A 14,689-nucleotide genomic window follows, 5' to 3' on the forward strand; every position below is an offset into this window, starting at 1 on the left:
TTATTTATTTTTGTGAAATAGGGTTTGCAGCATGTCAATAGGGAGAGGGAATACAATTGTAGAATTGTGTTCTGCTGCGATAGTGTTCAGCGTTTGCAGGTAACGCAGCTGCAGGGCTGCCGGAGACTCGGATATCACGATGGATGCTTCTTTTAAAGCCCGGGAAGCATTCATCTCACCTTCTGCTGCTACAACCTAAAACAATCACCAAAATATAGCCATCAAACACATAGCAACATTTCCATGAGATCAGTAATGTTTAGATAAGCATGTTTGGATGTTATAATTGGCAACAAAAACCCTACATGAGGCATCATTAGAGCCATCCAACCAACTTATTAGAGATCATGTCAAAAGAACTTTGACTGCTGTCTGTTCTAAACTCACACGTCTAGGTGTTTGCTAGAACACAATCTCTAGCATCTCTGTACGACCCCCACATGGGAAAGGCTTAATTAAAAAAAAAAACACATAAAGCCTCAAACAGTTGGCCAGTAACCAACCTCATGGTGACGAGGGTGATCTGGCTTCTGCACCTCTATCCTGGGCTTTGTTTACAACCTGTCTAGCACAACAGATATGAGCTCCAAGGGATCCATGCATATAGTGCATTTAGACGGATATCTAAATCTACTATAGATATATACCAAGAATCCCTTGCACTATTTTTGTGAGAAAAACAAGTCTTTAGGTGTGCCTGTAGATTTAAGTTTGGCAATGCTTCCTTATTTCTAGGCTATTTAGGGCAGTTCCCTTCCTCCCTGAGTTACCTGAACACGTAGCAGCTTCCCTCCCTGTTATTTTGATTGTATTTTGTTGTATTTATGGTAACACGGCCCTCACTCCCCTCATACATGAGTTAGGCCTAGACCAGCACCACTGCTTATCACCATAGTAACCAGTGAAATGTTTCTGATTGGATCATTTCACTGGTTGCTATGGTGATAAAAACAGTTGAATCAATATCACATAATCACCCTCAGTGGTGCAGAAATGCACCACTGAGCTGTATTCTGTGCTTTATTCTGTTTTTAGCTATGGGACTTAAAATTGAGCGATCAGTAAAGCAATTTATTACCTTAGCACGGGCTTCTCTCACAGCTTCTGCTTCGGCAGCCATAGCTCTCTGCATCTGTACAGGCAGGCGTACGTCTCTCATCTCTACACGGTCCACTCTCACCCCCCACTGGAGTGTGGCGGTATGCAATATTGACTTAAAAATAACAGTAACATACAAGAAATGTGTCACTAGGCACATTCAAAAATAATAGTATGACATATCTTCAAAGGTGTATTTTATTAACATGCTAAAAAATGCAATTTATGTTTTATGTAAGTGAAAGGGAACCCCCCTAAAAACTCGCCATTCCATGGGGCAATTACCCTCCCTGCCTCCTTGCCAGCCCTTTCCTGTTTTCAACACAGGCTAGATATGACAAGCCACACACTATATTTTATGTTCATGTAGCACGCAGCTGGGCAAACTCGGCTGGTGGCTACATACCGCAGCACCCGATCTATGGGGCGCTGTTGGCCACATGGCCAGTTCGGCCTGTATGGAGATGCAAGAGCATGGCCTTCCGTATATCTGAAATTAAAAAATAAATGCTAGGGTCATACGAAGTGATTCAACTCCCAGAGCACACAGTCAAGTAACACCTGCTTTTTGTAGGTGTCTCGAAAATTTTACTTATGTAGACACCTGTGAATGTACCTTGTACCTTGAGAGACACGTGCTAACCTACATTTAGAAAGGTCATTGAAAGGTCATTGAATCGCTAACCAGGAATTTTCCTCCTCTGTTATGTTCAATTAAGGATTAGACTGGTCCTTGAGCTGGACCCAATGTATTTAATAACAGAGCTGAGTTTTACCTGAATATTGTGTGCAATCTCCTCCCGGTTGGACAAGATACTGGATAGTGTTTGTGTTCCCAAAATATTTCTCAAAGTAGTTTGTGCTAATTGGTGTGTGGCTAAGTGAACATTATTAACATTGGCCACAGACTTGATTGCATTTTCAATCTTGTAGTAGACAACACCATCAACATTTGTAGTCACAGAATCTTTTGTGAGGATCTAAGATGCAAAACACAAAGAGATCAGCGTTGTTAAAAATTCTAATACAAGATATTGAAAAAAAACCCCCATCTCTTCCCATAAAATCTAAAACAATATTTAGGAGTAGAATATTAAAATATAACATTAGCCAGACGTTCTTTTAAAAGTGGAAGTAACCGTTGGTAGGGAACTGGGCAATTCACCTGCCCAAAGACTGGAACTTATGTTTTTGCTGTGAAAGCATTTATGATAACTTAAATATACATTGCAGTTGTTCTGAAAAGCCTAGTAAAAGTTGAAAAAGTTGGTAGTTGAATACCCCATTGTCTTTACCTATTTAAGGTATGACATCATCTGTTCTCTGTTCCAGTGAACCAAATTAGAATGCTGGGGAGTACAACATTTTCTGCTCATGTACAAATTGCATGAATATACAAACACCTACCTCTTGTGGAGGGATTGCAAATGAAATAACCCTGAGATCCACCTTAATAAAGGTATCTGTGCATGGAAGGACAAATATCAATCCTGTGTACAAGAAAGATAAAATCAGGATTTTTTATTTATCGTTGAAAATGCAAAAAAAACTGAAAAACATTGAGCCACACCTTGGGTCCAATGGGTAGAGGACACAAATGATCTCCAAGATCACCTGCCCCTTAAGACCACCGCAACTGCGACCGGGTCCGCCACTCTAAGGGGTCGGGAAGCCCCCACCAGGGCCCCCCGATGTTTTAATGTAAGCCCTGTGCGGCCGCAGACCCGTAAGGCCGGCCCTGGTGGGGGCTTCCCGACCCCTTAGAGTGGCGGACCCGGTCGCAGTTGCGGTGGTCTTAAGGGGCAGGTGCCCCTTATGCCCTGCGTTAATGCGGCCGTAGAGGCCGCATAGGCCCAGTCAGTCCGGTCCTGCCGCGGGCCCGGCCGCAGTTGCTGCTTGCTCCGGCAACAAAGTAAGTAGGGTGAGGGAGGGGGGTGCAGTGAGAAGGGGCAGAGGGAGGTTAGATAGTGAGAGATGGGGAGAGGGGGTACATAGTGAAAAGGGGGAACAGTGAGAAGGGGCAGATAAGATGGGGAGAGGGGGTAGTGTGAATGCGTATGAGAATTAATGAATGAATGAATAAATGTGTGGATGAATTGTGTGAATGCGTATGACAATTAATGAATTCATGTGTGGATGAATTGCTTGAATGATTTGTGAGACTGCATTAATGAATGTGTTAATGATTTGTGTGAGTAAATGCAAAGATGGTACATGAAGGGTGGGCTTTAACAATAAATAAATAAATAAATGCCCGGGCCTATTTTTTGTCCCAGTCCGAGCCTGTCCATGCCAAAAGAGGCTTAGTCTTCTACCTTCTATTGTCACTTCATTTTTAATATATGGGCAACCAAAAGCCTACAACTGGATTAAAGAGGTAAAATCCTCTTCAATAGTTTTACATTTTCCTTTGAGGAACACACCTGTCAATAACTACTTCAAGAATTCTCTGTCCCCATCATTTATTTAAGCTGAAATGGTAACTAAATGGTAAAACACCAAAGACTGATCAACACACATAGCGCACACAATGGACTGGAAATATTTAATGATCTTCAGTACTGGAATCAGTGTGTTCCGGTGTCTGTCATAGAGCTGAATTGTAGTGTAGACAGGTAAGCAGATTTACCTGGTCCTTTTGCTTTTCCTGAAGTGATACGGCCAAGTCGGAACACGACTGCACGCTCATATTCCTTAATAACCTGAAATGATTTAAATTAATGTGTAAGCTTGGGATTGTTTGGCCATGCCATTTTGATGTTAATGTATTAATGAATCTTCCAATTACCTTAACACAGAACCAGATGGAAAAGGGAAACATGATAGCTGCCAGGAATGCAGACAATATCAGTATCACCCAGCCACAGACACCAATTTCTCCTTTCACGGCATCTAGAATCATCACAGATAGAGTAGGATGTTAGAATACAGTAGTATTGACTAATATGGATGGCACAGAGATGGAATAAATGCATGTTTAGTCATCCTGGCCTCCTAGTATACTGTATGAAATGGATCCTACAGATCGTTACCCCACACACCCAACTTCTGCACACACATATGGCATAAAACACTATACACTGTGATAGTAGGAATGATTTTGGGGAAAACTCCAAAAGGCACCCTACAGAAGTAACTGTTTCAGAAGATATTTCTTAGGTGATCAGGCACTGTAACATTATTAATCTAATCAGGCAAATAGAAGCAACAGAATTTTTAGAAGGATATATGCCAGATTTGCAGTTCTAAGAAACTGAGAAATCAGTAATGGTAGCAGAGCACATAACTCGGGCACCAAACACAAAGTCTTGCTTAAAATCCCAAAGGACTGTATGTTTACCCTTGGTCATCAATCTTCAGGAAATGTTACTGAGGTATTTTGCATAGGGACAGACACGGTATAACTTGTGCACTCACTTAGTTGAGTGGGTCAAATGTTTGTAGCAGAGTTTTCAAAACGTTTAGGAGGGGATATAAGGTAACTAGTGTTCTTACAACAGATGGAGATTGGGGCCTTTAAAACCCTCGTGGTTCCCATCTGGTTTGTCAGTTTCCACAGAAACATACAGTAGAAAGTGGTAAGGGATAAGAACCATTCAGCCAACATAGTCTGACCAAATGGATAACTCAATTTAATGGCATGGAGTCCTTCTCCAGCTTTATTTACTGTATCTTTTGGACATTTTCTATGTAACTCACTACAACAAGAAGCAAACAATGCTAACGTTCCCAATATTCAACGCTGAGCAAACTTTTCACAGGTTGTGGAAAAACCTGCTCACTGATACAAAAGGAAACTATTCACAGGTTGTGATAAAACCCAATGACGGATAGAAAAAAGGAAACCTTTAGTTACTAGAAAAGCAAAAGGGAGTCACTGACACCTTTGTGTTGTTCTTTACTAGAGCCATGATATATGGTGATACAACACAAAAGTGCAAACATATTGACATTTTGTTTTGTATTCATAATGTATGAAGCATGACAGGTTTGGGTAACAAATATATGCAGCTTTCTATGAATACACATAATGTTCCTGTTGTGTTTTTAGCAACCAGCAATGTATAGTGTCTTAAGAATTGGTATATTTAATATACCCCAGCATAGACAGTTCTGTATTTCTTTTGTTAGTTGTTATGAACATTTAAAACACAAACCTGGAAAACCTGACTTGCCTGGTAACCAAAGTACTTATGTAACTTGACCCACAAATTCATACTTAACATACTTATAACATTCTTCCTCCCACAATAAACTTAATATACAAAACATGGATAACTAGATCAACTGCATTACGGTTTAATACAGTCAACTCAATAAGAAGACTATCAGGATAGTTAAAGTGGACGGATCCATGATTACTCAACCTGGAAACTCTCCAGATTTCAACTAAAGGCTCAGGAAATCAAAGTTGATTACTGGGTCAGTGTTTGTAATATTCTGGTGGGTTAGCTGCCATGTGACTATACCCACTCCATGCTCAGGTTCTGCAAAGTCTATTTCAGGCTAGCCCCAGTCACTTATTCTGTCTATACACGTCTTCTTGTCTACTAAGGAACATCAGAGGGTCAGAGTCAGGGTAAGGGTCAGCCCCGAGAAACTCCCAGGTCATACACTGGTCTTTCTAACATTTCAATTACAGATTCAGGTAGGATACCTCCTCTTTTTGAAGGAACAGTTATCTAAACGTCAATATTATTTACAGTGTGTTGCTTTACAGCCATCAATATGTGTGTACTCCTTACCCACGAACTCTTCTCTGGATTCTCGTTTCTCTTTGGTAATAGGAGCTTGCATGTCCAACTCCATGTTTAATCCCGTGCCCTGTAGCAATAAGATAAGTCAAATATGATACAGAGAATAAAATTATTTAAGATTCATGAATTAGTTTGAGTTTAAGTAGTTCTAGTCCATTCAAAATGTTCTAACATAGTTCTCAAATGACACATTCTTGGAGGTTTGGAGGTGCTTAGGACACATTCTTGGAGTTTCAGAAAACATTTTTCTGCACACACCATAAACATTTTTGAATAAGTATCATTTAAGAATTACAAAAATGTTAGAATGACACAATGCTATCACAATCATCATCATCAACTGAATTATCTTCGGAGAGATACTGAGCACAGATAAATCTGTATATATTTGGAATCGGTCACATATGCAGATGTCCATTAAAAGCACAGATAATACCGTGAGTTTCACACCATAATATTCACACCATAAATCATTGCACCCTCATTCTCTGTTATAGTGACAATATGCAAAGTGATCAACTAGATTTAGGTAGCAGTGTTTGATTTTGGATTTGATGACATTTGTAGAATTCAAGTAATCTGTTTCCTTTGATCCCTTCGGTGTTCAAGAGTATTCTTTTGTAGAGTAGAATTAGGGATTATCGGAAGCAGCTAATCAGTGTCAAGAAAGTGTTCCCATTGAATCCAGTGAGAGGTCTAGTTAGATTCCCATCAAAACTCCAGTGAGCCAGCACTGTGAGCATGCGCGCCATTGTGCAGAAGATGCATTTGGCAAAACACATCTCCTGCAATGCAAATAGCTTAGGAGTGAGTGAACACATCAAAATGTATATAAAGCATATTATTATAAATCTCTCTATGCACGTGCATGCAAAAAATATTAATTTAAAGTATAGAGTATAATAAGATGATGTCGGCCAGTGGCCCACTGGGCATTTACCCAGTATGCCAGATGACTAATCAGGGCCTGTCTCTAAAACAATGACACCAAATGAAAACTGTAGGTCATTTTAATAAATACCGTATTTGCTCGATTATAAGACGAGGTTTTTTCCAGAAAAAAACTTCTGAAAAACCGACCTCGTCTTATAATCGAGGTCGTCTTGTAATCAGGCCTCAGATCATCCCCCACGATACCTCACAATTCCATCGGCAGCCGCCGCCGCCGTATCAGCTGCAGCCACCGCCGCCGCTTCTGTATTCGCGGCAGCTGCCGCCGCCGCCGCTTCTGTATTCACGGCAGCCGCCGCCGCTTCTGTATTCGCGGCAGCCGTCGCCGTTTCTGTATTCGCGGGAGCCGCCGACTCCGTATCCGCGGCAGCCGCCGCTTCCGCCTCCGTAATCCGCGGCAGCAGCCGCCGCCTCCGTAATCCGCGGCAGCAGCCGCCGCCTCCGTAATCCGCGGCTTCAGCATCCTCCGATGCGGCCGAATCGGAAGCTGTGACCATAACAGATGCGCGGGTCACGTGGGTCGCGCTGTTCTCACCTGACCCAGCTTCGTTTTTTACGTTTTGTGCCTATGATTCTATGCAAATCAGTCCTACCTGACAGTCTGTGCTCCTGTTCACAATTTGTGAAGAGGAGCATAGACTGTCAGGTAGGAATGATTTGCATAGCTGGTTCAATTAGGGGCACAACCTAGTGAACTACATTTCCCATGATTCCCAGACCCCTTTAAGCGTGACTGAGGAGCATGGGACATGTTGATGGGACATGTTGATGGGACAAGTTGATGGGACATGTTGATGGGACATATAGATCTGCTATTCCCACTGACAGGTGAGAAAGAAAAAAGAAAAAAACACAAAAACAGTGGTTTTGATTTTTTTCCCATTAGGGTCGTCTTATATTCAGGCCTTTTCTTTTTTTCCCCAATAAGATCCAAAATTTGAGGGGTCGTCTTATAATCGGGGTCGTCTTATAATCGAGCAAATACGGTAAGTTTAATAATGTAAAAGCTAGGTGGGATGAGGATACTGGTGGTACTTCAATGTATTTATATTAGGGCCAAAGGTGTAACAGCGAAACACTGCTTATACAGATCTCTCACTGGATAGTTGTCACTGCCAACCAATTAGTGCACAGGGGTGGTTCCAAGTAAAAATCACCAATGAGATTGTATAAAAAGGTCTCATTAGCGGTAAATGAAGACAGCTGCTGCTGAGTTTATGGGATATTGGAGCACAGGCTTTCTCCAGATAGTTGTGACTGCTCTATGATGGTGCAACAACCCTCAAAATGTTACCAAATGTATCTTAACAATACCTGCTCAGTCACAAATATATTAACTGCGTACCACTTATGTGGTTAAATATGTCACAGTTTTTGTAAGCTGTATCTCCCTTTTGAACAGACCAGCAGAGTATGTTGAAATTTTCATATAAAGCAACAATAATATTATTGAGTTGATAGATATACAGATTTCTAAGCTGTGATGAACAGGGCCATGGTAGCAGGGGCGCCTGCCCGGGACTTAAATTAAAACATCGTTTGTTTTTTTAAACTTTATTTAACGTCATTCATGTTAAATAAAGTTTAAAAAAAAACAAAAAAAATACGATGCTTTAATCTAAGTCCCGGGCAGGGGCGCCGAGCGGTTGCTCGTGAAGTTCTCAGCAACCGCTCAGCGCCCCTTACTCTCCGTGACTCTGTCGCGGGTGCCGGCATCTCATGAAATGCCGGCACCGCGGCAGAGCGAGAAGACGGATGCCTCCCGCTCTCTCCGGCAACAAGGTTAGTGAGGGGGGGTGTAGTTTGAAGGGGCAGAGGGAAGGGTGTAGTTTGAAGGGGCAGAGGGGGGGGTGTAGTTTGAAGGGGCAGAGGGGGGGGTGTAGTTTGAAGGGGCAGAGGGGGGGTGTAGTTTGAAGGGGCAGGGGGGGTGTAGTTTGAGGGGGGTAGTTTGAAGGGGCAGGGGGGGGTAGTTTGAAGGGGCAGAGACGGGGGGTAGTGAAGGGGGGGGCGCCAGAGGAGTAGTCCGCACAGGGCGCCACAACGCCTAAGGCCGGCTCTGGTGATGAATAGCATGGGCATTATAAAACAAAAACATGTGCTTAAGTCAAATGCTAAAACCATACTCACTATTAAGAAATTCAATTCTCAAAAAATCTAAGATAACAATGTGTCCAGATCCCCTTGATACAAACAGAAAGACTACAAGACAAATACAACCTTCCCAGATATATTTAAAACCCTATAAATTATTGTCATACATACATACATTACAAGTGTTTTGAATGATATGTGGGTAGTAATTATGTATGTCATATGTATTGTACTGTGCAAAAGTGAAGAAAAATCAAATCAATATTTGGTGTGACATCCCTTTGCCTTTGAAAAAAAAAAAATTATTCATACACTTGCACAAAGTCATGTACTTACGTTTATTATTAAAAAATTATACCAAACAGGGGCTAATTATCATCAGTTTAATATGTAGGTTGAAACAGCTGTGTAGAAGGAATAAAACTGTTTGAGGAACAGACAAACTCGCTAACAATGTGAAGTTGCTGAAGACAGTTTAATGTCAATAGTCATGCACCATGGGAAGACTAAGCACAGCAAAAGAAACACAAGGGGTTTTCGGATGTTTTGTCCAAACTCTTTCAAAGCACCACGAAAAATTGGCAATATTGAGGACCATAGTTGCAGTGGTTGACTATTGGAAATTTAGTGCAGCAGATGAAAGACACATCTCAATTGGGAGATGTTCAACAGTGCCATAAGCTGAGCATTTGCAGCAAACAGTAGGAACCTGGTACACCCATCTACATTCTGTACAGAAATGGTCTTCATGGAAGACTTGCGGTCCAAAAACCCATATGTTCGACATGGAAACAAGGCCAAGCGACTCAACTATTCACGAAAACACATGCTGCAGATGTCATGTTTAGGTGCAATATAGCAACCTCAACAGGGGGGCTTTACTGAAATGGAAGTGAATATGAGGAAGGGATTCCAAGTGCAAACAGTATTAATAGGGAATATTCTAAGACTACATGAATAGATCTACTGCCTGCAACCAAAAAGAAAATGTCAAACATTGTGTTAACTTTAATGAATCTACCGTAATTATATGGCTTAAATTAAAAACAAAAAATGAAAATGTGTTATTTTAACAAAATGTTAAATCATTTCAAATCGCCAAGCCTCGTAACTGCCACAAAATGAGTATTTAATATTGTCTTATTTCCTCCTTTGGTGTAAACAAAGACATGTTTTACCTGTTACTTAAAGGGACACAGCAAACGGACGCATACAGTTTCTTAAGATAAATCAATCACCCCCATTATGTGATCCCTCTGTGGGTTCCAGGGAAATCTTGGAGATCTTAGGGTTGGGTGTCCTAGCCCCTGTCTAAACCAGCTTATAAATGTGAATGAAACGACAGTAACAAAGGTGACACAGCACTGAGAGAACGTAACAGAGATTACTATGATGACTGTGAAATACGGCTGTAGTAAGTGCATTAAAGCCCATGTACATACCTGCACAGGGATCTGGTCTGGAGGTGTGCACTGTGCAGTACTGTGTTCTTTCACTCTCACTTCTGTGTCTTCAGCAGGACCCACCCCAAGTTATGTCAACAAGGATGTGCTGAGAGTTGTAAAAGCACCTCTGGAGTCAGAGAGTTTATCCCTATAGAAACATCTGAGTCTCCATAGCGTCACTAACTTACTCTAAGGGCTTGTACACTGACGTTATTAACAGAAGGAGAAGTTAAAATACAATCTGAACTAAGCGTCACTGTGATATAAAGGCATAGGATAAATGGGTATATCATACAGGGCACAACAGAGCAAGAAATCATAATAAATAATACAAATATAACATAGAAATATTGGGGATTCTGTCACACTATATGACCATGTATTATTTAGCCCACCACTACGTCAAAGTTCCCCCAGTTTGGCGAGTCCTATCTCCTTTTTCATGGCCATATAGCTTATCTCAGAGCTAAATCAGTGGGACTGCACCGCATTTTAACACACTGAGACTCTCAAGCAATTTACAGCCTTCTGTGACCAAGGCATACCGGAAAGGAGTGCCCTAGAAGTATCTAAATAGACCATGTCTAATCCACTGAGCTTAAGTCTCTTAGCCTCATTTATTATAAAAGCAAACCTGGTCTTTTAAATATCAATAAATGTATTGAGAAAAATATATCAGTGATATATATATATATATATATATCAGAGCGCATTGACTTCTGTTTATTGTGTATTCTTCCTATTCATTTGTAAATAAATAAATACAATCCAGGGGAAGGCTGGCACCTTCTTACTTGAGGGGGCAGGCAAAGCCAAGTTGCTTGACCCCCCCCCCCAGCAATACATTTACACACTTATTCCCTCTTACCCCTCACCCTCTAACCTTGTTTGGAGCCCTTTTCTAATAGAATAACATAATGTGACCCTGCTGCATTCTTGCATCCGCCTGCAGACAATCGTCCACAGGCGGCCCACATAATTTTTGTTTATTTTTTTTTTAGAAAACTGATCAGTAGAGGTGTAACTCTGGTGATAAAGAAAACAGAAAACATAGAAATAAGGAAGCATAATTTAAGAACACATAAGAACCATTTGACCCATCTAGTCCTCATATCATGAACTTAATAGAATTCACTTGCACTGCACAAGTTTAAAACACAGCCTCTCTTGAGGACATTTGATATCTCATAGAAGGAGGCGAGGAGGCAGTTAACCTTAACCCTTAAGAATGTGGAAAAGTTACAATATGGAAAGTATTTTTCTGGAACCTACAGAATTTATGTTATTTGGAACTTGATTAGTTGGCCAGTTGGATAGAATTGATGTCTATTCTCTCTCTCTCTCTCTCTCTGAGAGAAAGATCTTCCAATTGACGGCACCAGTAGCTCCGCCAATTATGCAGAGGTTTACACATTACGGCGAAATGGCGGAGCTTCCAGTGACGTCCTCTACCCCTTAGGACCCATGTGTGTTGTCTGGGGGGGGTTCAGAGCCTGGCTTTGCTGGGTCTGGCAGGGAAGTGAAATGAGTAGTTAGGCTAATCAGTCTGGGCTACCAAAGTAACCAGAGAGGGATCCAATTGGGAGCTAGGCTTTTCTTTTAGGATTTGTTGGGGTGATTTGTGCACTTACAAATAAATCACAGTTTGCTACAAATGAGAGTTCCTGATCCTTATTGCCCTTGTAGACTGTGCTTGAGATCCCTAAAATTATTTGTCACAATATGTATATATATTGTAATCTTCACAGGGCCATATTTAACACTGATTGGACACTGGGCATTTTCTTGTACACCCCCCACCCCTAATAAATTACACTCTACCCCAACAGCAAAAAAAAAAAAAAAACATAAAAAAGAAGTTTGCCACACTGACACTGCGGATAAGGAAGAGACGTCTTCCCTCCAACTGACCCTAGCATGAGACGTCCTTACGCCAAACGTGCAGGGAAGGGAATGTGCACAATGCTATGAAAATTGCATAGTAAGTGTATATGCTGGTCAGGCTAGTGACCCGAAACGGATTTGCGAGCTGCTACCAGTACCGGCCATAGGTGTTCAGGCACCCTGTGCAGGGCACCCTGTGGTACCCACTCCCCCATCACCCCCAGTGCCGCATCTCTGTTTTCCTTCCCCTTGTATTTGGGGTACAGATCAAGTAAACAACAAATGGAAACACATCAATGCAGGTATAAACTGACTGAATACGATATACAGACCTTGTGTTTGCAGGTATAGAGTAAATAACATGGAACCATAACATTGCAGCTATAGATTGCCTGTGGTGTAACAACCATAGTTGCAGGGGTCGGAACTGTGACCAGGGCCACCATTCTAGGGAGCCCGGGCTATCCCTGTAACCTCTTCAGCCCCATTAAAGCTGAACTTCCTGCACGGCAAGGGCCTGCAGCTTACACACTGTGGGAGCAGCTGTGTTTTTAACACTGGGTCATGTAAAGACCATTGTGACCAATTTTGGATCATCAGAAAGCTGTGTTTCTGATGATATGTATATGCTAGAAGGAGAATGTATGCATAAGTATGTATGTGTGTTACCATGAATGTGTAACTGTGTACGATGGCACAGGCAGGCTGTTTGGGAGACTGAGAAACCGTTTGGGAAAGATGGAACAGACTGTTTGGGGTCACTGACAAGATGTTTTGGGACAGAAATGGCACATAGAAGCAATTTGGGAGAATTGACAAACTGGGGACACAGGCATGCTGTCTGGGGACTCAGATGGCACAGGGAAGCTTCCTCATAAACATTCTCTCCCGCCATAATACCTTACCTCAGGGATCAGCCTTTTGTAAAGAATTATGGACTGCTTTGCTATCTCCCTGGAGCTTTCAAAAGTACAATTGCTCCACTACCCCAGGCCAGGCCCCGGCCCCCACTTGATGACTAAGGTCTCCATTGGATCTTGTTTCTTTAGCTATGTACATAACCCATATTGCTACAGACTGCATACAATGTCGCAACAGATTGATCAGCTACGACAGTGAAGTACACAACAAACCTCACATTTGAAATGGTCAGAGAACAGATGTTTTTTCCTTGTTTTTGTTAGGCATCGCTAAGCAATGGAACTTCATCAAGACTTATGTAACTATGTCTGTTACTAAGTATGCATTTAACAGGCGAATAATGCATTTTATTTCGACAATTTTATTCATAAACTTGGTATGCTGTCTGTATACATATTTATGTGACTGAGAGCTTTACAATACTGTGATAAACTAATTTTAATTCTCCTTAATAAAAGTGAGACTGTACAAAATTAACTGTAACATGAGCAGACCCTTAACATACCGGAACAGAAGAAGAGGACCCTGAGAGGTTACAATTTATTAGGAGGTCGAGACGGAATGAAAGAGAAGGTGAGTGGCAGATTGGGTAAAAGATTTGTGAGATATATTGGAGGAGAACTTGGGCTGTTTGGTAGTTTGTTGAATTCTCTGTGATGAAGATTATCAGGAATTGAGGATCTATGAAATGGGGGAATTGCCAGTAGTTCAGTCTTTGAGATGTTTTGGTTTAGGTAGTAGTTTGCTATCCAGGGGAAAGTGGTCATGGATACCATAGGAATCAAGGGTGTACAAGAGAAGCTGGTGGTCTCTGTGTCAAAGGCTTTAGAAAGGTCAAAAAGGAGAATCGAGGAGACGTTTTGATGAGGGTTGTCCACTACAGTTTGAAACTGGATTGTAAAGGATCAGACAGAAAGTGAAGAAGAATTGATGTTGTTTCGAAGGCAAAAATATTGATTTCATTTAGATTTTTCTTCTGTTTAATCACTTTGCATTTTCTAAATGATAAACTTTTAACATGTTTATTTTTGAAAGCATTCTTACTTTACAGCATTTCTTCACACCTGCCCAAAACTTTTGCACAGTACTGTATATAGAAATATTACCCGATGAACAGTCACTGAAATGTTCAAACAATAAGCGGACTTACATTGTGTTTAAAACTTTGCCAGAGAGTTGATCTTTATAAAGTTGTTGCTACAGTTGTAAAGCCTTTTGAACTTTAATCTAGAAGTGTTCTTTACAAGGAAGCCTGTGGTGCTTTGATGTCCCTCATGGTCTTTTTCAAATTTTCTATAAAAAAAAAAAAAGTGGTGTTTTTCCCCCCCCTTTAGGGACTATCACAAGAGGATCAATTTGCAGTTACTTATAATAAATCGGTATAAAATTAGAGACCCTGGACAAAATGTGAACCTGCTAAGCATGCGGTGTCTTGGAAATGATCAAATTCGCCCAAACCACATTAAGCCTGCAGACAATGGTAAAACAAAAAAAGACCTACCATTATTTAGCATAATGTATTTAATGAAAATTACATAAATT

The 14,689-nt window shown here is 41.2% G+C and overlaps 1 protein-coding gene across 1 annotated transcript; it reads right to left on the reverse strand.

The window, feature by feature from the left end:
• Nucleotides 1-5,907, reverse strand: LOC149286478 (stomatin-like). The gene is made up of 7 exons (XM_089493908.1): nt 5,844-5,907; nt 3,887-3,990; nt 3,728-3,800; nt 2,506-2,588; nt 1,875-2,078; nt 1,079-1,213; nt 1-195 (listed from the first exon to the last, which is right to left on the reverse strand). Exons 1-7 carry the CDS (start codon nt 5,905-5,907, stop codon nt 1-3), a joined length of 858 nt encoding a protein of 285 aa, XP_089350034.1.
• Between the last annotated feature and the right edge of the window lie 8,782 nt (nt 5,908-14,689).

The sequence above is a fragment of the Sceloporus occidentalis genome, unplaced genomic scaffold (assembly GCF_023333645.1).
Source record: "Sceloporus occidentalis isolate IW3139 unplaced genomic scaffold, rSceOcc1.0.p SCAF_68, whole genome shotgun sequence".
Taxonomy (NCBI): domain Eukaryota; kingdom Metazoa; phylum Chordata; class Lepidosauria; order Squamata; family Phrynosomatidae; genus Sceloporus; species Sceloporus occidentalis.